General features: G+C 43.6%; 1 protein-coding gene across 1 annotated transcript in view; it reads left to right on the forward strand.

The window, feature by feature from the left end:
* Window positions 1–478: 478 nt before the first annotated feature.
* Window positions 479–24,791, forward strand: part of LOC145404382 (allatostatin-A receptor-like) — a 38,068-nt gene continuing 13,755 nt past the window's right edge. The window contains exons 1-3 of the mRNA XM_080275904.1: window positions 479–598; window positions 1,749–1,842; window positions 4,395–4,594. Coding sequence (XP_080132030.1) covers window positions 479–598; window positions 1,749–1,842; window positions 4,395–4,594 — 414 coding nt within the window. The remainder of the gene's footprint in view (window positions 599–1,748; window positions 1,843–4,394; window positions 4,595–24,791) is intronic.

Consider the following 24,791-nt stretch of genomic DNA (forward strand, 5'->3'; position numbering starts at 1 on the left):
CACACACGCCTATTCATTCCCCCTGTCTACACACAGAGTCGGGGTGATGGGGGAGAGTGTGGGCGGCGTGGAAGGGATACTGGTACACACACACACACACACACACACACACACACACACACACACACGCCTATTCATTCCCCCTGTCTACACACAGAGTCGGGGTGATGGGGGAGAGTGTGGGCGGCGTGGAAGGGATACTGGTACACACACACACACACACACACACACACACACACACACACACACACACACACACACACACACACACACACACACACACCTAATCATTCCCCCTGTCTAAACACACAGTCGGGGTGATGGAGAAGAGTATGGGTGGCGTGGAAGGGATACTGGTACACACACACACACACACACACACACACACACACACACACACACACACACACACACACACACACACCTACAGTAATCATTCCCCCTGGCTACACACAGAGTCGGGGTGGTGGGGGAGAGTATGGGTGGCGTGGAAGGGGTACTGGCAGGGGACGACAATGCCACTGAATACAACTTGATCTCCAGTGACGAGGTGTACCTCGTCATTAAGGACCCCAACGACCTGCATTACCCCTGGAAGGTGGGCCACAGAGAGAGAGAGAGAGAGAGAGAGAGAGAGAAACCTGATCGTTCATACACTCGTAATTTAAACTGTCAGTCCAGCTGTAGTGGTAGGTGGTGGCGACCATCATCCACTCACTTGATGTAGTGCTGCCTACTTCTTCCTTAGCCTTTATCATTCATTTTCTGTGCCTGCCCTCCTCTCTTTCTATTTCTCTCATCTTTCCTGTCACTTCTTATTGCTTTTCTTTCCTTTACAGGTGGCTTTACATTGAGTTACAAACCAAATGGTTTCCTGTAAGCCAAGAAACCATTTACAACGCTGGGTGGTAACCATATAGCCAAACCATACGTGTTCCCTACGTGTCAAGAAGTGGGTTGGTGGTAGTGTCCCTCACTGTAAAACATATAACTCAAAGTCAAATGGCCATCCCTTACGGGATTATGGCGTCTGGCAATAGATAGATAGATAGATAGATAGTCCAGCTGTACAGTGTGATTTGTGGAGTCTGATATTTTTCTTCAGGGTTCATCTGATAATGTGCAGAAACGGCGTCTTGGCCACCAGTGGAAGAGCTTAGTCTCTGTGTGTAATAATTATGCTGTGGTTTGATGCACAGCAAACAGAAACAGGAACTGTAGCAAGATGCGTCGCACATCACTGCATCTGCCCACAGGCCACTCACTCCTGCTTCACATACCATAAACCAAGCAGTCACATGCTTCAACCTGCATATTCGATTCAAACAGCGCGATTGGACTGACAGTTGAGACTGTGCTTGTGTACGCCTCCTAAAAACTAAATAAACGCGCCCACCTACAATGACTAATGGGGAGGCGCAGATCCAGATTGTGAAGACCATATTTTGAATTTGGAGTGATATTTAGAAATTGTGCGCCAGAACGTTTAGGTCTGTTAAAAAGATATAGCACACCTTAGCCACCTAACTCTGAATTTTCCTATTTTAATTTTGCTACTGACAGACGATTTCATTCTACACTGGAGGGATCTCCTCGTTTAGGCAATGCTCAATGCCTTTAAGTAAAAAAAAATGTCAAACTGAAACAAACCGTATGTAAACAACAAGAGTTAAGTATATAATTACGTTGACTGACCTAAAGTTTTAACTGCCATTAACTGTTATCAACTGTCTTCCCTCCCGGTCCAGTTCATCCCGTTCTTCTACCTGCACATCACCACCTACTTCGTCACCCCCGTCTTCGGCATCATGGGTAACGTGGCCGTCATCGTCCTTATGGCTGGTGAGTAAGGCATGATGGAGGGGATGTACCTGGGTAAGAACAAATGTAGGTAGATGAATGAGAAATTCACGTACCTGGCTGTCTTACTTCCATATTCCTGACTTAGTCATCCTGCTGCTGTACACACTTCTACCCCCTATACTAGTGAGCAGTATGTTGCTGCTGCTGCTGCTGCTATTGATGATGATCATGATCTTAACTTATTTATATGCCTGTTTTACTGATTTCCACCTCATTCACAAAGAGCAAGAGATTTAAGATCATGATGTTGATGTTGATGATAGTGATGATAATGCAGTACTCCTTTCCTACTTATTTGGCAGTTTTACTCACTTTCGCCACATGTTTCAGTAGGAAATATGTTTAGGATGATGATGAATATAAATCACTTGTACATTTTTCTCCGTCTGTTATAATGCATATTATTTTTTTCATTCATTCTCTTACTCATCATCTTAATCCGTTGCTCACACGAGATGCGGCGCCAGACAGTAAATAGAAACCCATAAATTCCATGTAAATTTCTGCCCTTATCATTTAATCCATCACTTTCCCTGTCTCTGTCATCCTCCCAATAAGCGCCCCCATTCACTCCCAATCACCCACCCACACTTGCTCTCAATAGCTGTTTTGTCCTCTTCCCACTCCCCTGTCATCTCTCCTCACACCGCCTCATTCACCCATTTTTACACTCATTCAGACTCTACTCATTCAGTTCACTCATCCCTTCCTTGTATTAATTCACTCATTCGCCTTACTTCTTTCACTGTGGTAATTAGTAAGTTCAGCTGCACAGCCCAATGCGTTATGTTACACAAAGCAAGTCTGCTTAAACTTAACCTAACAGTGAAAGCCTTACTTTGAACGTAACCTTAATGCCCTTTGATCCAAAGTTTGGTAAGGAGGGAAAGCAGAAATGGGTGGCTTTCAAGGTTTGGTTAGATTGTTAGGTCTGGTAAGTTTGGTCTGTGCAAGATCCTTAGGTAATTAGGGCTTTTATTTCTTGTGTCTGTAATATTCGTGAATAATTCTCCTTTATTTTTCCATGCATTCTCACCTTTATCATCCCACTTGACGCACCCATCTACTCATTCATGTTCCTCCTTCATTGATCCACATACTTTAGATATCCTCCCACACCGCTAGCCCATCCACCAAACTCATCAATATCGATTTACCGAGATATCCCCCTACCTCACCACACCACTCTCCCCTACCCACTACGCTTATCCATCTTCTCGTCTCCTCCTGCACAACTTTTCCACTTACTCTGCGTCTGTCTCTCCTCAATGTATCCACCCTTTTCACCTACCCATCCACACTATTCTCCCACCCACCAGCTCATTCACCCCTCCCATTCACCCATCCACCCATACCATGATACCACACACCTATTTTACTCATCCACTTGTTTAAGTCATCCACCCACACAACCTGCCCACCTACGCTACTTGTTCCCCTCTTCCACATATCCATCCTTTTGGCCTGTGAATCCACACCATTTATCCACCCTCCCGTTTAAATAGTCCACTCTTCCACCTATCCACCTACACCATCCACTCTCTTACTCCTTCAGGCCATGCTTATTATCTGAGACTCGACCCCTGTGTATCCTCCTTTCCTCCTGTCCCTCCTTCCTCCTGCTCACACCTCACTATGTCATTCCCTCTCATCGCAGCTCACAAATAATTCCTCCCAGTCCCCCGTACTCCCCCTTTAACACACACACACACACACACACACACACACACACACACACACACATATTTCACTTCCCAGGCCCTTTGTGTCACTCTTGTGCCTCTCCTCCATTGCACTCATCTTCTCTACATTCACACTCTCATGCTTCTCCGCTAACTCCCGTTCCCCTTTTCCTGCCTCTCCTCATTTCTTTAACCCTTCCCAGTTCTTCCCCGGCTTCCTGTCTCTCAAAGTGCCCGTATCATTCTTTTCCCCCCTCACCAGTATCTCACGGATTTTTATTTTCCGACTCATTTCCACCTTTGCTTTTCCTTTCACCCTCTTGCTTACCCTTCCTCTCACTATTTAACCGTCTGCTCCCAGCTCTCACCACATTGCCTCTCACTCCCCTTTCTTCCTCTTTCTCATCTCCCTCTCGTCCCACTTCCTCTTTCACTCTTACCCCAGCTCCCCTCTCATCCTCTGTTTCACCTCCCTCTCATCCCAATGCCTCGTTCATCCCTTCCTTCCACTTTTTATACTTATCCTCCTGACACCTTCCCTCTCCCTCCCTCACACACCTCTTTAGCATCCATCTTCCCTTCTCTTCGCCTTTTTTTTCCTCTTGTCACTCCCTCTCGCACACCCTTCTTCCCCTCCCCTTTCTCACCCCAACTCACCCCTCTCACTCTATCACATCCTTCCCCTTCACCACCTTTGCCACCCTCTCTCCTGTCCTCTTCCCAGGCGACCGTAAGTCCCACAACACCACCACCGTGTTCCTGGTATCACTCACTCCTGACCTCTCTGCCGTGTCCTGCAACACCACCAACATTTTCCTGGTATCACTCACCCCACACCCCTTTGCTCAGGCGACCCCATGTCCCACAACACCACCAACATGTTCCTCGTATCACTTTCAGTGGCTGACCTGCTCATGCTGCTGCACTGCGTCCCCCTCAAGATCGTACATTTCTTCGTGGTGCTCTGGGACTCCGGCGGCGCCGCCTGTAAGATTGCCAACTACGTCATGATGCTCTCCTTCACCACCAGCGTCCTCAACCTTACCGCCGTCAGTCTAGAAAGGTAAGGGGGCTTGAGAGGGAACAGTACGTGAAAGGAAATCCAAATGACTGTCTTTCACAGTGCATGCTGCTCTTCTTCACCACCAGCGTCCTCAGCCTTACCGCCGTCAGTCTAGAAAGGTAAGACAGGGCGGGAAGGGGGAGAATGTGTGAGAGGAAATAATCATATCTTTTAGTAGTAGTAGAGAATATCAAGTGTCAGAATTTATCCGTCTGATTCATGTATTTTCATCCCCACCAGCGTCCGCACCTCAGTCTTATGGCCGTCAGTCTCGAAAAGTGAGAAGCTAATATTTTTCCTCCTTTGTAGCCGCGAAATATTTCAGGTTACAGTATTTTTCTGTTTGAATGATAATTTTTCCTTCACCAAACGGCTTGCCAAATTTTATGGTTCGTATTATAGAAAGGTAAGTGGTCGAGAGAGGTAAGCTGTTATGGAGGAACTATTAATTTGTTTTGATTTTCCATTTCATTATCTTCATTCTGCTTGATGATGTTTTTCCTTCACTACCTGTGTCCTTCATTTTAACGCCGTCAGTGTACAGAGGTGTGTGACAATAGAAGCGCAGGAAAATGAGGAATACCTATGTTCTTAGTAGAGGTGGAATATGTTGTCATTTCAGTGCGGTACTCTTGGTGTACATATCGTTTTTCTTTCAATATGAGTCCTCTGTCAATCGATCTTCTATATACAGGGGTTCTCCCTACGTGTCAAGTGGGGTTGGTGGAGGATTAGTGTCCCTCCCTGTAAAACAATTAACTCTAAGCCCTTGGCCACCCCGTTTGGGATACATGGCGTCTGGCAACGAACGAACGAAACGAGTAAGCGAAAGGAGTACAAAGGTACAAAGGAGTACAAAGGAAAGCAAACAGCAACAGACCTTACATGGTCCTTTCGAGGCTTTTTGGTACAGAGTAGACTATGACTAAAAGATCTAACTCTACATGCTGAAGGATAAGGATAGTAAAGCAAGAAGGCTTCCCCCACCTCCAAACCCTCCAGCCAAAACTGGCAAGAAAAAGTGAGAAAAACCACCATGCAGCATAGAAAAACTGACATGGAAATTTCATAGGAAAGACTGAAAAGGAAAACTACATTCTAAAATAAATTATGTATAAGCAACCAGTATGAATAACCTGAAAGAGAAAATAGTAAAGTACAATGAGTAATCGAATAAATAAATAACTAATGCATGTCGCTGTATGGGTACGTTGAGTTGACGGGGAGTCTGCGGACACAGTGTGGAAATTGCACAGTGCACAGTGTGGATATTCAGGGGTGGTGTGGCAGTCTTGCCTGGCGCTATTAAGGTAGGCAGCAGTCAGTTAGGCCCCAGCTCCATTCATTCCACTGAGACTAGGAACTTTCCCATGCAGGACAAGCAAACAAGTCACCTCCTGAAGCAGTGACAACTGGTACATTAAAAAAATCCCGATGGTGGTCACGTAACTAACAGGGACTCTCAGTGATCCACAACCCATCACAGGTCGAAAGTATGAGTAGTGACCGTTAACTCAGGGCTATCTATGCATATCGTAATCTGTGCATATACTATATTTGCATTTAATAAACTGATCCAGGCTCTAAAAAACTAAAATAAAATAAAACAGAAAATTATATGTACACAAGTGCTTTATTCAGGAGTAAACATATTAAGCTGGGTGTTGGATGCCAAATACTTATCCATGCGACCTTTAAAGGTTTGTACTGTATTACAATGTATTACGTTGGAGGGCAGTTTATTCCATATATTTACAACTCTATTGAAGAAGAAATGGTTAGCTTCATGCGACTGGAATCGTTTGCCAATTATTTTATGCCCATTGCCTCTAGTGTAGTTCGAGTGATCAACTGTGAAGTATTTATCTACAGCCATGTTATCATGTCCTTTGAATATCTTGAACTTGAATTAAATCTCCTCGTATCCTCCGTTTTGTTAGGGTAAAGAGATTCAGGGCTTCTAAACGTTCCTCGTACGGTTTATTTCTCAATCTAGGTATCATCTTTGTCATCCTTCGCTGCACTCTTTCAAGCTTTTCAATATACTTTTTATAATACTGTGACCAAAACTGAACGCAATACTCCAAGTGCGGGCGTACTAAGGAATTATACAAAGTGAGGACGATATTATCAGATTTATATTCAAATGCTCTGTTTATGAACCCAATCAATTTGTTGGCTTTTTTCACAGCTTCTGTACATTGTTTGCTTGGTTTCAGATCATTTGTTATTATAACTCCTAAGTCTTTTTCATGGTTTACCCTATCAAGCTGGACATTATTCATGCTATAACTTGCTCTTACATTTTTACTGCCATGAAAAACAGTGCTAATGGCGCTTGGTAAATTTTACAGCAAAATATTGTATTATTTCGGTACGTGTATCTTAAACGAATACATGGTAGACAGAGGATGTGTAGGTGTTCTTAGTGCGGGAGGGTAGAGTTTGGAAAGTGCCATAACTATTGTTGACTGATGGTCCTGTATCATTAAGAGAAGAGGAGTGGGAGTTGCGAAACTTGGTGAGTCAGTTTGGAAATACAGTATGTAAGAAACGAAATTTAAAGGTGATTGTAGCAAAGAGTCTGTAGACAGAAGGGAGAGGAAAGAATGAAGGAAAGACAGAAAATGAAGGAAGGAAAGAAGGAAGGAAGAGATGAAAGGGTAGTCACCCGAAAGCAGCACTACATCGAGTGTGTGGATAGTGAGCACCCTCACCTACCACTATAAAATGGAAGTACCTTCAAATATTTAGGTGTTGTGAAGAACGGGGACGGAGTTTAGAGAATGAACTGCAAGCAAGAGTACAACAGAGAAGAAAGGTTGCTGGTTCACTGAGAGCAGTGACAAGAAATAGGGAAGTGAACATGAATGTAAAGAAGTCGCTGCATGACAGCATTGCGATCTAACATATGGAAGTGAAGCTTGGAATCTGCTTGAGGACACACGTCAGGAGTGAGAGAAGTGAAAATTAGTTATTTAAGAGGAGTTATGTGGACAGACAGACAGCCAAATGAGGAATGAGGGAACGTTGTGGTGTCCAATATAGATTTGATGGACAGTACTGGGAGAAGTATCGTGAGATGATTTGTCCATGTGAAAAGAATCAAGCGTGAGAGATTAATGAGGAGAGCAAATGTGTGTGAGATGGAGGGGTAGTGAAGGAGGAGGGAAAGACCAAACATGAGATGCAGGGATGGGGTGGATAGGTACATGAGAAAGAAGCTTGTGAGCTGGAGAGAGGGCAGCCTGATAACTGAGGACAGGGTGACAGGGAACCGATTTGTTTTGGCCATTCCTTCCGGGATTAAGGCAGCGGGCTGTAGATAGATAGGATTTTTGTGTTAGTGGAAGGGTCGGTGTGCGATGCATTATGATATAGTGGAGTGATTCCTTTGGTGAGTTCTCCATCCATTGTAAGTGGGCTAAGTGTAGAATTTGTACAAGACAGCCGAAAGAATAACACCTTCCTTTCTACTTATCGTAACCAGCACAAGACATCATCCTTCACACACTGTTTCAATGTATCTTTCCACCTCATTCATCCATCTGCTCAGTCTCTTATTGACCTGGCTTAACAAACACCAGCCAGCAGGAAAATGGGAAGCGGATCAGAAACACATTGACATGTATCCCCCTTCACTTCTCTTTCAGTTGTCTCTGTGTTGTTTCCATTCTGTGTGTGTGTGTGTGTGTGTGTGTGTGTGTGTGTGTGTGTGTAAAGGAGTGATAGAAGTGATGGAGGAGAGTAGTTGTAAGCGTGTCCTAAATCAGTAGGTCCTGGACTTAAACAGTGAACTTAAAAACATTGTCATGGATCGGTGTAAAATATAGTTTAAAGAAGGTAAAAAGAGGACTGGATAACTAAATTACAAAACACTGAAATTCGTCTTGATATATTAAAGACAACACGATCCAGTGTGTAGGGAATATGCAGAAACAGTGCAACAAAACACAATATTTTGCCGCAGTTCAGTGGAAGTCCGAGGATACTAAGATGGCTTTAACTAAGTTTTGCAGCTCGCCTGTTCGCTATACTGAACTGTGAATGTAATGCGTTGAATAAAAGAAAAGAGATTATCAAAAGACCCATTGTAATTCCTGGATTTGGAGATAAACCTTTTCATCATTCTGAGAGTATTGGTTAATTCACATCCATTAACCCGCCCCGTCCCGACGACGTATGGGTACGTCACCACGATTTGCATTTGCCAGTCCCGGCGACGTACCAGTACGTCGTGCAATTGCTAGGTACCTAATTTGCACAATTTTCAATTTTCGCACGTGATTTTTCGTATGTATACACGGGACACCTTCCTCTATTCCTGTACAAGATACCAAGCAGGGACAATGCCTTACACTGCATAACCTCCCCCCTCCCCCCCTCACGCCATTGTCTTGGCAAAGGACCTGTTACCAGTGACCTGGCTAGTAAAGTTATTCAGGGCCAGAGTGATTCCCCAATCGATGACAATGTGGAGGACAATGTTTACATAGCATTAGAAGAAGAAACAGCCAGAAATAATGATCAGGTAGTGTGGCAAAAATAGGTCAGGTATGGTGATTAGTTAGTGAGTGAAACAATGCTTATAATGCCTTTATTACTGCTTGAAAACCAATATACTGTCATACTACATATACATTCGTACCAAGTAAATAAATAAATACCGTTTATGAGTGGATAAAATAGTTACCCTCCCATAGAACTCGTTTTCTTTGGTGCCAGCATGTTAGAAAACCCACTCAGGTAAGGAGGAACTCCTACCTGGATTGGGCACTTTAAACCTCAGGTGAGCGATTTCTCTATGAATTTTCGATGTTTCTCACGAAAAGCAAAGGGTTTAGCCAAAAAAAAAAAAATCGAAAATACCTTGGGACTGGGGGATGTCGGAGGTGCGGAAAACCTCGGGACGTGACGGGTTAAACTAAAACTCAGCGCAGTGTATGTCAGACTGGTCGAGTATGTTATTGTTAATCTGATGTGAAGTCCATAAAATCTTCACTTGGAATCGTTCAAATTCGGTCAAAGCGCTCACTGATGGTAATTGATGCTACTTTTTTTTCTTCTCCAGACTCATGAATTTATGAATCAGTTGTCATTTTTTACCACACAGTTTTAGTTATCAACACGTTAATGAAGGTTTTGCATGTAAAAGTCCACCGGATTCATTAACTTACTTTATGCGATTGTGTGGATAATAATACATTTTGTAACATCCCTTCGTTTGTACATCATCCTCCCACTCATCGTTGTGAAACTTGTTATATTAAATACTCGTGGGTTCACTGCGACTCTCTCTCAGTTGAAAAAAGTCGTCTGGCGATTGTTGGAATATAATGCCAGAGTTGTTCTGGAAATGAGAGGGTCAGTGGTATCGGTATTTATACAGTCAGCCTCCTATGACTCATAGCATTAAACACTGTCAGCCTCCCACGACTCATTCTCAGCTGAATACAATCCTGTGGCATCATCTAGAATATAATGCTAGAGTTGTCTCTGCCATGAGTTGGTTAAGCATGGGAAGGTAAGGGCCTATCAAGGATAAAATGAAGAGGACTCTTCCACATAGGTTGATAGGGAGGTGAGGGAATGAGACAGAAAGGTAAATACAGTGGAAAAAGAAAGGAAAAGAAAAAAGAAAGGAAAAGAAAAAAGAAAGGAAAAGAAAAAAGAAAGGAAAAAAAAAAGTGGTGGATAAAGAACTCTTTCGAAAAATATAATTAAAGCGAAGTAGAGTAATCCACCACATAATACATGTTATTAACTGTGTATTATATCCTTTGAAGAGAAAAGATGGATGCTTACCAGGCAATAATAATAATAATAATAATAAGGATTTGGAAATAAAAATGGAAAGGATTGAAGGAAGAGTGAGTGGAGTGAGTAAAAAAAGGAAGAGATGGAGAAGAGGATTGGGTGGGGGAAGAGGAGGCAAGGTGAAGAAGAGTAGGAGTAAGGAACTGAGGTATGAAGAAAAATGTGGAGGGGGAGGGGAATGGGGAAGAGCAAGAGCACCAAGAATGAGAAATGTAGAGGAAGAAGAAAAAGAAGGAAGGAGGAAGAATTAAAAGAAAAGAAATGAACTGAAAAAGAGAAAGTGAAAAGATGAAAATCAGAAAATCGAAGAAGAAAAGAAGACGAAGTAGGGGAGAAGGGAAGAGGAACAGAGAAGAAACACAGAGATTCCTGGATGACAGGAATGAAAACTGAGAGAGAGAGAGAGAGAGAGAGAGAGAGAGAGAGAGAGAGAGAGAGAGAGAGAGAGATTGACGCAGGGTAAACTGTTGGTATTCTGTTGGGAAACAATATTGTATTCGTCTCTCTCTCTCTCTCTCTCTCTCTCTCTCTCTCTCTCTCTCTCTCTCTCTCTCCCTGGGAGAAATTATAGGATGGCTTGGGGTGAGAAAGTAGGCTTCCCACAAAGACACTGGACCCGAGAAATTGTTCTGCCATTATTTTCCCTTTTTTTCCTCCAGTCCTTTTCTTTCTCGCTCTTCCTCTTCATGTATTTATAAACTGGTCTTTTATCATTATTTATTTATTTATTTATTATTATTATTTGGTAGTGATAGTAGTTGCAGTAGTAGTAATATTAGTATTATTTTTATAACAGTATTATTGTTAATATTGGTTGTAGTAGTAGTAATAGTTGCAGTAGTACTGTAGTTTCAATTTCTTTTACTTTCTGTACAAGAAACTTGCCTCAGCCCCTTCACTTGGATGATATTTTCTTTAGATTATTCTTTGTAACACTCAAGGATTTGTTTCTGCTGTACTAAGGATGAATGTTAGTAGTGAAAGAATGTATTTGGTTTAGTCTAACTCCTCTGGTGTGTGTGTGTGTGTGTGTGTGTGTGTGTGTGTGTGAACAAAATAGCTCATATACGTTTGGTTCGATTTAGTCCAGACATATTGCAAGGGTTGATGTTTTTACACCAGACATATTGCAAGGGTTGATGTTTTTACACCAGACATATTGCAAGGGTTGATGTTTTTACACCAGACATATTGCAAGGGTTGATGTTTTTACACCAGACATATTGCAAGGGTTGATGTTTTTACACCAGACATATTGCAGGGCTTGATGTTTTTACACCAGACATATTGCAAGGGTTGATGTTTTTATACCAGACATATTGCAAGGGTTGATGTTTTTACGCCAGACATATTGCAAGGGTTGATGTTTTTACACCAGACATATTTGCAAGGGTTGATGTTTTACAACAGACGTATTGCAAGGATTGATGGTTTTCGCAGGGGTTACTTTTTTCAGGACAATTAGTCAAAGGTCAAGAAAGATTAACTAAACAAATTTTAATCCAGTTTGTCAAATTTGGTGGACAAGTTGAGGGTAAGGCAAGGATGAATTATTCGATTCTCAGAACATGTCAGCCCAAAGCTAGGGTCGGTGTGCAAGGCCAAATGTTCGACCCTTTCGTATAGATTGGATGTGATCAAAGCTTGGTGGAATGGCTGAAGGTGAGGAAGAGATGAGAAGCTTTGATTTTGTGACCAAGAGTCCAAAGGTCATGGTTTCAGAGCAAGGTCAGTTCAGTTTTGATCCGTTTTCGACCAGACTTGGTAGAAGGGTTGAGGGGTCAGGCAGGGATGTTTCTTTTTTCTTTTTTTAAGACCACCGATCCAGCGTTCAAGTCACAGTGCAAACCCAAATGTATGTCCCTTTGACCAGTTGTAGGGCGAGGGTACTGCACTTTTGGAGCGCTCCTTCTTGCCTTTCTCTTGTTCTGCGGTGGCACCAATACATTTTCTCAGACTCCCTCCCTGTCTCTAAAAGGACGATAGTGGACTACAAGAGGTTACCTTCATCTTGCCGTCGACCGAGTTTATGTGTTGTTAAGTCTAGGGTCACAACATGTTCTTCCATTTCTCTTGGCTTCTTCAATGTGTAGTGTTAGGTGAGGACTTACTGTTCTTCCTTTTCCCTTGGCTCCTTCACTGTGTAGTGTTAGGAGAGGCTTACACTAGTTTTATTTCGTGCACACCTCTGCCTAATTGTATTATTAGTTGCGTGTGATGTGGGCATAACGGTAGTGCTCACAGTAAGCAGCGGCTCACCCTAAATACCCTGCCTTCCCTGAGCGTCATTACTGAACACTGCCTGGTGTGACGCGAAGGGAGAGGAGGGAATGGGGAAGGGAATGGGATGAGAGAGAAAGAGAGGGCGAGAGAGAGAGAGAGAGAGAGAGAGAGAGAGAGAGAGAGAGAGAGAGAGAGAGAGAGAGAGCGAGAGAGAGAGAGAGAAGGGAGGGGAGAGTAAAGAGGGGGACAGTGATGGGAAGAGAAGTGCGGAAAGAAGGAAAGAAAAGGAAGGGAAGGAAACAGGAAAAGGAAGAGGAAGAGAGGGGAGAGGATATGGAAAATGAAGAGAATAAAAAAGAAAGGAAGAGATGAGAGTGAAGAACGAGGTGAAAAATACAAAAGTGTAAAGGAAGAGACGACTTTGAAGGGAAGTATAAGAAAACGAGATGTGCCTCAGAAGAACAGGTAATCGAGTTCCGGGAGAAAAGTAATGTAATAACGCCTGAAGGAGAGGAAGGAGAAGACACGAATACGGAGAGGAACAGATGTGCGTTGAGGAAGAGATGCAGGATGAAAGCAAAGAAGGGATCAAGAAAAGAACAAAAATAAATGACAAGCAATGGAAAAAGAAAAAGAAAGAAACAACATAGGTGAAGGAAAGAATATAGTAAAGCAGAAGAGAATAAAAAAGGAGGGTAAAACACAAGAGAAGGAATCAAGACAACAAGTAGAATAGCAGGAGAGAAGAGAGTAAAGAAGATAAAACAACCACAGCAAAACTCTGCATTCCCGCTCCACAGCAGCTGAATGTATAGAAACTCAGAGACTGGAAACAAACGTAGATAATGCCACAGTTAGGCCAAACACACCGTTAAAAGCAGCTCTTACCCCTGCAGTACTCTAAGGCGAAAGAAATAATTATTTACGGGGAAGCGACCCCCGGGGGTTCTACCCTGGCTAAAACCTGGTAGAGATGGAGGTCTGCCTCTGTGCAAATTTCGTTTCCCTCCTCCGCTCCCCCCCCCCCCGCAAAAAAAAAAAAATAGTAACAATAATAATAATAATAATAATGACCGTGCACGCTGGCATTATCCTCACTCCTCACGAGGATTCCTAAAGTCTGGTCTGGGTGGAAATCTGCTACCGTTTGTAATTTCCTTTTTTGTTGGTAAAAGAAATTATGGTCATACATCCTTGCTTATGACCTGGTGCAGTTGAAGATCCACCATTGCACAACATTTTGTACCTCTAGATAATAAACTAAAGTTGCTCTTGCCTGACCCCCTCCCCCCCTCGTACAGGCAGACGACACCCACCCTGCCTAGAACCTAATCTGGGTGGAGATCTACCACTGTTCAAATTTCGGTTTCCTTGACACTCCCAGACTCTGCCGTTGTCTCAGTGAACCACTTCCTCCTCCTCCATCGTGGAGAAATAGTGTGCTTCACTCTTTCTTTGGACTGGATAAATTACGACAGAAAAAAAAAAATATTCGTAATAATACTTAATTGCAATGAAGACTTGCTTGCCGTATAAATTTTCTTTGATCTTTAATGAATACGGACGCAGCTGTTCCGGCCATCATTATTTCTCCTTTTTCTCGCATCCACCTCCCTCTTTCCCTCTGTCAGCTCATTTACACACTTACCTCTCCAACCACCTGCTAGTCTCTTCTTCACTCACTCATCATATCTTCATAATTATTTTCCTCGTCCTTCTATTTTCCTTCCTCCCCCCTGCTTATTCTTTCCTCCAGCTTCTTTCTTCTCCCTTCTTCTCTCTCTTTCGCCCTCCAACTCCCTCCACCATCATACTCTCCATCTCCCTCCTTTTCCTGCATCACCAGTTGTATTTAGCTTAACCAGTTAATTAGTCAGTCAATCCCTTTCCCCTTTTTTCTTCTCCATCCACTTCCCTCCATCCTCATACTCTTTCTCCATCTTCCTTCATTTCCTCTGCGCCTTGCCTCCTCCCACACAGATCCTAGACCGTCTCTCACCAAGGATGCTCTGATCTGGTGGGATTGTGATAATTGAGTGGGCGTGCGTTGATGAGAGCAGGAGTGGGATGTGTGGCGGAGAGTGGGTTAAGGTGCATGAAAGGAGGCTGGAGTTGTGATTATTAAATGAGTAGAAGGGTGTTAATGAGAAGGGTAGTGGGGTGCGTGGCGGAGAGAGGTTAATGTGGAATGGGGTGTGGAGTAGGAGTAGTCTGGGGGAGGACAGTGATGGAAAAGAACAGAAAACAGGAGTAAAACAATGGTTAAAGAGAAAATGGAGGTATCTTTGGAGTGAGTGAAGTGGTAGCATGGCAATGAAAGGTGGAGTAGGAGTGGTGAATGGGATAGTGGAGAGGTAGTGATGGAAGGGGGAGTAGAAGGAGTGGTGGATACGTTAGTGGAGGAGTTAGTGATGGAAGAGAGGGTTAAAAGCAACAGTGGTGGAATTGGTAATACGGTACATGTAACAAAGCTGGGAGAGTAGTTTGGGAAAAAGGGTTGGGAGGAATGTCGGAAATCGGGCTGGATGAATCAGGGAAGGCTGGTGATGTGAGGCAGGTGGTCTGAGCCTCTCCTGTCAAAATTAACTCTAAGGCTCCTGTGACTCTCTCTCGGCTGATTAAAATGGTCTGGCTTTAGCTGGAGTCGGCCACTAGAATAGTCCCACCTTGAGCGTGTTAATGGTGACTGCTCCTCTGATGTACTCTCAACTGAATGTAATTGTTTGGAGTTCGGTGGAATTGAATAAACTGTTTTTCCCGAATATTATAACATTTAATATTTTGTTAAGTGAACCTGTTACGTCCAGCACTGTATGAATTATGGTCAAAGTATATGCCAGGAAAAGTTGACACGTTAATTCAGAAGACGTGACTTAGTATCACTGAGGCTGTGGGTTGCAGCACAGCGTTCTCGGAAGTTGGCTTAATTCTGAAAGGATATAGACGTACGAGTAAAAAAAAAAAAAAAAATAGGTTATTCCTGAAATTATCCAAGCCACCCTTTAATGATCGTGCAATATTTCTTGACAAACTTTAATACAGGGCGGTCACGTAATGTAAAATTAGCAGTGTACATTTAACTGAAACCTACGAGACTGAAATTTCCCAGTACCAGATTAGCTATGAAAAGTTCTTATGCCTTTCATTACTGTGCTGGAGGTTCATTTGGTGCATCAATGAAGTCACTTGCTGGTGGGTCAACATGGCCGTGCAGGGATGTGGCACCCTTGTACTGGCACAGCACTTAGGCCCTTAGTCTGTTGGCCAGTGAGGCCCTGTACCACCTCCTCATTTAGAGTTTATTTCTGTAAAGGATACGTTAATATTCTCCTTCATGATATTTATACAAAGTCTGTCGATATTGAATGCTATTGAGTAATACAGAAGAAAATATGAAGGTGTACTGTGAGAGAGAAATTACATAGGAAAATGTGTTAAACAGCCGCTCAACCCAACGAGAGTAAGATGCTTAGTTGTATCAGCGTTATGAGTCAGTTTAAAGCATGTGTTGTGTTGGTTATCGATGTATATTTTGTTATCACTGATCTTCACAGTTCAGTCCCAAACAATTGCGTACGTTCAGTCAGTAATGGTGGGGTGCTGATTCTATGAGGGTGGCGGAGGTGAAGGGGAGAGTGAAAATGATTGTCGCCACTGATGGACCTATCGCAGTTACAGCACCAGGGAGCACAGGGAGGAGGGTGAGGGTGAGAAGGGTAGTGTGTCTGTGGGTTGGAGGGAGAGTAGAGAGGGGAGCTTTTGGATGGAAAGGAGAGAAACGGGGAAGGGTAATGACGGTGGTGAAGGAGGGGGGAATGTGTAGGAAGGAGTGAAAGAAGGGAGAGTTAGAAGAGATAAAAGAGAGGGTAAGGAAGGAAGCGTGAGAAGAGGGAGGGCAAAGAGGGATGTATACAGGAGAGAGAGAGAGAGAGAGAGAGAGAGAGAGAGAGAGAGAGAGAGATGGGGGGGGAGGAGGACGGGAGAGAAGGAAAGGAAGGAGAGAAATGTGTGGGAAAGGAGAATGTAAGTAGGGAGTATGGAGGAAGTAGAAAGGGTAGGAAAAGTAAGGAAATGAAGATGTAGGAAGAAGGAAGTTTGATGGGAAGGGGAAGGTATGGAAAGGAAGGGTCAGAAGGAAGGTGTTCCATTTTTGAATGATACTGATAGTCTTAGAGATTTCATTGGAGTGAGATTAAAGGAAGGCGACCTCTGACCTCGCTGACTGAGGCGAGGCAAGGGGAAGTGGATGGGAACTGGGTGATTTTTGTTTAACTCGTACGTCTCTAAAGATCCTTTATTGTGTGCTGTATAGAGTCATCTTTGGGACATCTAATACTCTTTTTTTTTTTTTTTTCATCAAGGCGAAGAGCACTTGACTGGTTGGTGATAATCTGCTGAATGCAACATCACTTCATACTCTCTTTACTCGTTAGCATTATTAATTGACAGCATATATCTGAGGGGGAAATTTGGGTTAGTAAATGTTATTCGGACATGTTGCATTCAGCCAGTCATCACCAGCCTGTCAAGTGCATTTTCGCCTTAATAAAAAAAAAAAAGATTTTAGTTTTATTAACTGCAAATATTCACTGTTGGTCGTTCTAAGACTTAATACATGTATACTTAATAATATATTACACTTTCCTTCCAACCAGCTGTGTGTGTGTGTGTGTGTGTGTGTGTGTGTGTGTGTGTGTGTGTGTGTGTGTGTGTGTGTGTGTGTGTGTGTGTGTGTGTGTGTGTGTTTGTGTGTGTGTGTGTGTGCGTGTGTATGTGTCAGATACGTCTATCTATCTATCTATATACCTAGGCTGCTTCCCCCAAGGAAAGGGAGGTAGCCGAGACAGGATGACTCACTCTCCATTTACTCATCCATTCAAACACATTCATTCGCATCTTAGCCCCAAAGGGGAGAACGGACAGATCCTCACCGCACCACACCGCACAAGGGTCAACTGGGCAATGCAATCAGTGACATCCGCAGCAGGGCCCGACAGCAGAACTGGTTTACCCCTGCCACATCATAACAGACCCATCCCCTTACCCACACCTGACCTGACTAGCTGATCAGACCAAATGCGGGAGAATATCCCCTCAGGGCTGCGTCATCACTTATTTATTCACAATTTCTCTCCATTTATTTCTGTCACGCACAGCCACTCTTCCTTGCTCAACAGACATCCCTCTCGCATCCAGCGCTCTCTTCACACTGTCCATCCATCCTATTCGTGGTCTTCCTCTCAGCCTTACACCTCTCACATCAGATCTAGTTATCTTTTTCACCAATCGCTCATTATCCATTCTCTCCATATGCCCAAACCATTGCAACACCCTCTGCTCAACTCTGCCAGCCATCTCCCGAACAACTCCAGTCTACTTCGCACTTCATCATTTCGCACCCGATCCATACGCGTCACTCCACACATACTCCTCAGACATCTCATCTCCATTACATTCAAACTTTTCCTCTCTGCTACACCCATATTCCATGTTTCAGCCCCATATAATGCAGTCGGTACCACAACACCCTCATACAGCCTTCTCTTTACATCCATTCTAAGCGAACGACATTTAAACACTTTTTTCATTCCTCCCAGCACCTTTCCTACTTCATTTATTCTAAACTTCACTTCTGCATCTATTCTTCCATCCACAGCAACATGTGACCATAGATATTTAAAACAATCTACCTCCTCAAGCAACTCACCATTCAAAACTATATTCATCCCCCTACCATCTATCAACCTCGTACACTTCATCACTTTACTCTTATTCTCATTTACTTTCAATTTCCTCCTTTCACACACCCTTCCAAACTCCTCTGCCAACTGTCTCAATCTCTCCTCTGAATCAGTCACCAGTGCAGTATCATCTGCAAACAGCAGCTGCTTCAGATTCCACTCTCCTCCATCAACATTTACCAGACTCAGACCACCTAAAACTCTTGCATTCACCTCCCTTACAACACCATCCATGTAAATATTAAACAACCAAGGCGACATCACACATCCCTGTCGCAGCCCCACTCTCACGGGAAACCAATCACTCACAGCATTTCCCACTCTTACACACGCTCTACTATTTACATAAAAACTTTTCACCCCTTTTAGTAACCTACCATCAAGTCCATACAATCTTAAAACAGTCCACAAAGCCTCCCTATCAATTCTATCATACGCTTTCTCTAAATCCATAAATGCCCAAAACACATCCTTGCCTTTCGCTAAATACTTTTCACACACTTGTCTCACAGCAAACACCTGATCAACGCATCCCCTCCCTCTCCTAAAGCCACACTGCTCATCACTAATCACTCCCTCTGTACCCTCTCTAACTCTCATAATTAACACTCTACCATACACCTTACCTACAACACTCAACAGACTTATACCCCTAAAGCTAGTACATTCATACTTATCACCCTTACCTTTATACAACGGGACCACACAAGCACTTGCCCAGCCAATTGGCACCATACCTTTCTCAAAGCACACATTCAACAATCTTACTAACCAGTCAACAATAGTCACTCCACCACCCTTCAGGCATTCCACAGCACACCCATCCATACCTGCAGCTTTCCCTGTTTTCATCTCCTTTACTGCCTTCTCCACTTCCTCCTTCGTGATCAAAGAATCATTCAACTCTCCCAACACATTTATTCCTTGCACCCTTCCATCCGCCACAATCTCAGCCACCCTTTCCTCCTCTACATTTAACAATCTTTCAAAATACTCTGCCCATCTCTTCCTTACTGCATCCATCTCAATTAACATCCTTCCATCCTCTGATTTTACTCGTTCTTCCTTCCCAGACTCTCCCTTTCGCACCCTTTTCACCTCCTTCCAAAACATTTTCTTATTCTGCTGAAAATTCTCTGTCAGCCGCCTACCCCACCTCTCATCTGCTGCCACTTTAGCATCACGCACAGCCCTTCTCGCTCTATTCCTCTTCTCCTTATACCTTTCATATGACATCTCATCCTTCCTCTGCAGCCACACTTCATATGCACGTCTCTTCTCAGCCACAGCCATACTTACTTCCTCGCACCACCATTCACTTCCTTTTCTTACACCACCACCCACACGTCTCACACCACACACCTCTTCTGCATGCCCCACCACAGCACTCTTAAACAACTGCCATTCCTCCTCCACGCTGCCATTTTCCCGATCTTTCACTGCGTTCCACTCATCTTTCAATTTCTCCTGATACTCTATCTTTTTCTCTCTTTTATCCAACTCACTCACTTTCAAAACCTCCCTGCCACACCTAACCCTCCTAGCTCTCATCCATCTCTTACCTACTCTTAACTTTCCCTCCACCAGGTAGTGGTCAGACATACCTCCACCCTCCCCTCTCAGAACTCTCACATCCAACAATCTTCCTATTACATTCCTAGACACAACCACATAGTCCATCAAGGCTCTATCAACAACCCTTCCACCCTCCTGTCTCACCCATGTATACTTATAAATATCTTTCTTCTCAAACAGCGTATTCCCAATCACCATCTCTCGCTCAACACACATCGCTATCATTCGTTCCCCATTTTCATTTCTTCCAGGCACACCATGCATACCAACTACACCTTCAACTGCTACATTTCCCACTCTAGTATTCAGATCTCCCATCATTACCACATTCACATTCGCTTCAAAACTCTGCAGACACTCATCAACATCATTCCAGAAAGACTCCCTCTCTTGTTCATCCCTTTCACTACCAGGCCCATATGCACTCACAAACACCCACAACTCACGTTCAAATTTCGCTTTCACCCACATCAGTCTCGATGACACCTCCTTCCATTCAATCACACATTGCTGAACTTCCGGACTCACTAACAAGGCCACACCTTCTCTTGCCCTTCCTCTATCAACACCTGACAATCTTCCATTCACACTTCCAAACATAGATTCCCCCTTCCCTTTCATCTTCGTTTCACTCAAAGCTAACACATCCAACTTTCTTCTCACAAACATTCTCCCAATCTCCTCCCTTTTAGCCTCAATCGTACTACATCCACGCACATTCATAGACCCAATCTTCAGGGTACGAGGATAACTCCATCCCCAGTCCCTTTCTCTGGCCTGTCTCTTTTTAGAACTACAAAACAGAGGAGGGGGTCCCTAGTCCCCTCACCCCGCCCCTTTTAGTGGCCTTTTACGACACGCAGGGAATACGGTGGCAGTATTCTTCCTAACACAACCTCGCCGCAGAGTAGTAGTACCACCCCATAGTGCGGCCAGGTTGTGTCCCCCCCGCCACAGGGGGGGACACAAGCTAAGGAAGGAAGTGTGGAGGAAGGACGGAGGGAAGAGAAAGTGACGAGGGAATGGAATAGGGAAGAGAGAGTGGAGAGAGGGTAGAGTGAGAAGAGGGAAGTAGACGAGAAAGTGTGTCGAAAGATGGGCGAAGAAGGAGGGTCGGGAGTGAAGTGTGTGGTAAGGGAGGAAGAGTGATGAGACAGGATTATTGGAAGGAAAGGCGACAGAGTGAAATACGCGTGAAAAGAAAACTGTGTCTGAAAAATATGAGAAAAATGAATTACTAGAGAGAAAAGTGACAAAACTAGGAAGAAAAGAGACACAGGAACATACACAAGTAGCTTGTGACGGAAAAGGGACATGGGAAAGATGGATTGGATGTGAGGGTGATGGAGAGAAAAGGAGGGAACTGCAATTAAAGCGATGTAGGGAAGAATGTGAGATAAAAATATTTGAAGAGGGAAAGATTAAAAGAATGTGTAGAATGGTCACAAGAGAACTGAAGATGTATGAGCATGTTTACGTATAGAATTCTGAGTATAAGGTTGAAATGGCGCTTTAAAAAGATAATTAAAGGAGTTGAGTGGGGACGACGAAAAGAGTTTCTTGGAAGTTACATGGAAAGGAGAGAGAGAGAGAGAGAGAGAGAGAGAGAGAGAGAGAACATAAAAATGAGGATATGAGCGTGACAGACGAGAGGCGAGAGGAAATGTTGGAGTGGGAGGAGCAAATAGACTGGAGCGTGAAGGAGCATTTAATGAGACAAGGCCGAGAGCATGGAGGGAATACTGAGTTCAAGAGGAGGTAGTAATATTAAGAAAAGGAGCATGGCGGCCCAAAGGGAAGGGGAACTGTTCAGGGGTGTAAATATAGTGAAGTGTGAAGGAAAATACTGTAATGAGGAAATGCCGATAAGGTTGTCCAGGTGCGTGATGAGAACGAACTAAAGAAAACTAGACTGAAGCGTGACAGACGAGAAGCAAGAGGAATGAATGAGTCGAGGGTCAAGACAAATATAAGAGAAAATTGCGCGAAGAAGGAATTGTAGGAGCATGAAGGAAAATAAACAGAATGACAGGCAGGATATGATGTGTGTGTGTGTGTGTGTGTGTGTGTGTGTGTGTGTGTGTGTGCGTGTGGAGAGAGATAGATAGAGAGAGAGAGAGAGAGAGAGGGGGGGGGTAGGATAATAGACTCAGCCGAGATTAAGTAAAAGTGGGGTAATAGGCTCAGCTGAGGTTAACTAAGTCCATCAGACTCGCTTAATTGCAACCCTTTATGACCCATACCAAATTATTTTCCACTGACGCAAACTTCACTTTAACCTTTACAGCCCAATGATTTTTTTTTTTCTTTAGTCTGTATGTAACCCCTCAGTTGAAAAAACGTATACTGTATTCTGAGACGAATATAGTTGTTGAGGATAGCAAGATTAAAGTGAAGTAATATGTTTTCCGGCAAAAAGGGTTTACCCTCTCAACACGATGACGTATTGTCTTTGTTTATGGAAGCCCTTTACTATAATTGTGTCCTGATTGTATTGTACCACGCTAAGGGCCCGCTGTCTGGTATGGTCCTTGTTGTGTGCGGCTGATTCTTTGTTATTCGCTGATTCCAGGTTTAGCAACCACTCTGTTAAGCTAAATGATCTTTTCACCAGGAGGAATAAAGGTGTAAGTTTATCTTTTACGATACGAAAGACTAACTTACGCTTCTTGTTCCTTTTCCATATCTGCCTACTTCCCTGCCTTCCTACCTGCTTTCCTTCCTGCCTACCTCCCTGCCTTCCTACCTGCTTTCCTTCCTACCTACCTTTGTGTCTTCCTGCCTGATTTCTTTCCTACCTACCTCCCTGCCTTCCTACCTGATTTCTTTCCTACTTACCTCCCTGCCTTCCTACCTGCTTTCCTTCCTACCTACCTCCCTGCCTACTTCCCTACCTGCCTGCCTGCTTACCTACCTCCCTGCATACCTACCTCTCTGCATATTCACCTCCCTGCATACCTACCTTTCTGTCTCAGTGCTTACCTATTTACCTGCTTAACTATCTCCTTTCCTAGCTCCCCCTCTCCCTGCCTACCGCCCTCCACCCTTCCTCCCTTCTTACCTATTCATTACATACTTCCACACCTTCCTTCCAGCTTACCTACCTACCTGCATGCCTACTCTCTGCCTACCTAACTACAGTACCTACCCACCTCCTTGCTTACCCACCTTCTCAACAAACACCTTTCCTGCCTTCCTGTCTACCTTCCTACTTATCTCCCTACCTGTTTCCCTGCTTACCTTATTACCTAGCCTCCAGCCTCCCTTTTTACGTGCCTCCCTGTCTACCTGCACCACCTAATGAAGTAGCATCACAGGTCCGTATTTATGTATTTATTTATATATTTTTCAATTTGGCAATGATCAGTGGATTGTATCAAGACTATGACGAGGGCATAACTTAGAGCATTTTGAACGCCTTTCCCAGTTATGCCAGTTTTATGACTATATTCATGTAAATACAAAAGTTTGCTCTATATCCGTGACATTTTTGGTTATTTTGTGTGTGTATGTGTGTGTGTGTGTGTGTGTGTGTGTGTGTGTGTGTGTGTGTGTGTGTGTGTGAGAGAGAGAGAGAGAGAGAGAGAGAGCGAGAGAGAGAGAGAGATTCCAAGACCAGGGCACATCTTCAATTTGACAGGATTCATTTGAGACGAGAATCGTCAAAGTCTGTCCATCATTACGGCCTGTAGAGCGTGAAAAACCAGGCGGACGGATGGAACACTCCGATGCTGGCTCAGCCGCAGCAAGGAACCTCCACTTCGGTGTCGGGAACTCTGCTTGAGATGTACTGATAGAACTGGAAGGGTTAGGTTATAGCCTGCGTTGAGCGTTTTAGTACAAGAGGTTGTCCCTGAGCTGAATAAAGTCATCTGGAGGTAACAAGAATAAAATACTAAATACTGCACTTGATTATGAGTTAAATGTCATTATACGAAGACAGTTTTTTTAAATATACCACAGCCAACACAACTCCATCACAACCAGTACAACCATCACAGTTAATCAAAAACAGTACAACCATCACAACCAGTACAACCATCACAGTTCATCAAAAACAGTACAACCATCACAACTCCAACATAGCCATCACAACCACCTCAGCCATCACAGCTTACCACTCTCACCATAACCACCACAACAGTCACAACAACTACCACCATTTGCTATACCTGCCATGCCCTGTGTCACCAAACCTGACAATAATTACTGCATTGCAAGACTTTGGCTACGTTATAGTTTGAGTGTGTGTGTGTGTATGTGTGTGTGTGTGTGTGTGTGTGTGTGTGTGTGTGTGTGTGTGTGTGTGTGTGTGTGTGTGTGTGTGTGAGAGAGAGAGAGAGAGAGAGAGAGAGAGAGTTAGACACACAGGGCACACAGACTTCACTATCTTACCACAAACCCTGAATTAATATAAATAGAAATACCTTGTCTATCAACACCGAAGTTTATCATAACGAATGAGAGCAAATGATTAACAAGGGAATGCAAATAGCAGCATACCCTTTGGTGCTTGTGATGCTGTTTTTTGTTTGATGGGTTATATAAAAGTTATTTATTCTGTGAATCAAAGACGTGGATTGCAATGTAGGAAGGTTGCCTCCATCCACCAATCCCTGCAGCCGATGCCAACAGGAAACAGTGAGAAAAGGAACCATACAACACCGATAACCTGTTATGGATATATCAGTAGAAAGGATGAATAGAAATAGTACTCTGCTCAGGCTTTACTTGTAGATAAAAATTATCCCCACAATACTGTTGAATACAAAACGAACCTCTTCTGTGATCGAGTTCTTCATGCTTTGTCTTGTAGAACAAACTTTA

This window comes from Coenobita brevimanus, chromosome 63 (genome assembly GCF_032717465.1).
Source record: "Coenobita brevimanus isolate Jiangsu-jjx chromosome 63, ASM3271746v2, whole genome shotgun sequence".
Lineage (NCBI taxonomy): Eukaryota > Metazoa > Arthropoda > Malacostraca > Decapoda > Coenobitidae > Coenobita > Coenobita brevimanus.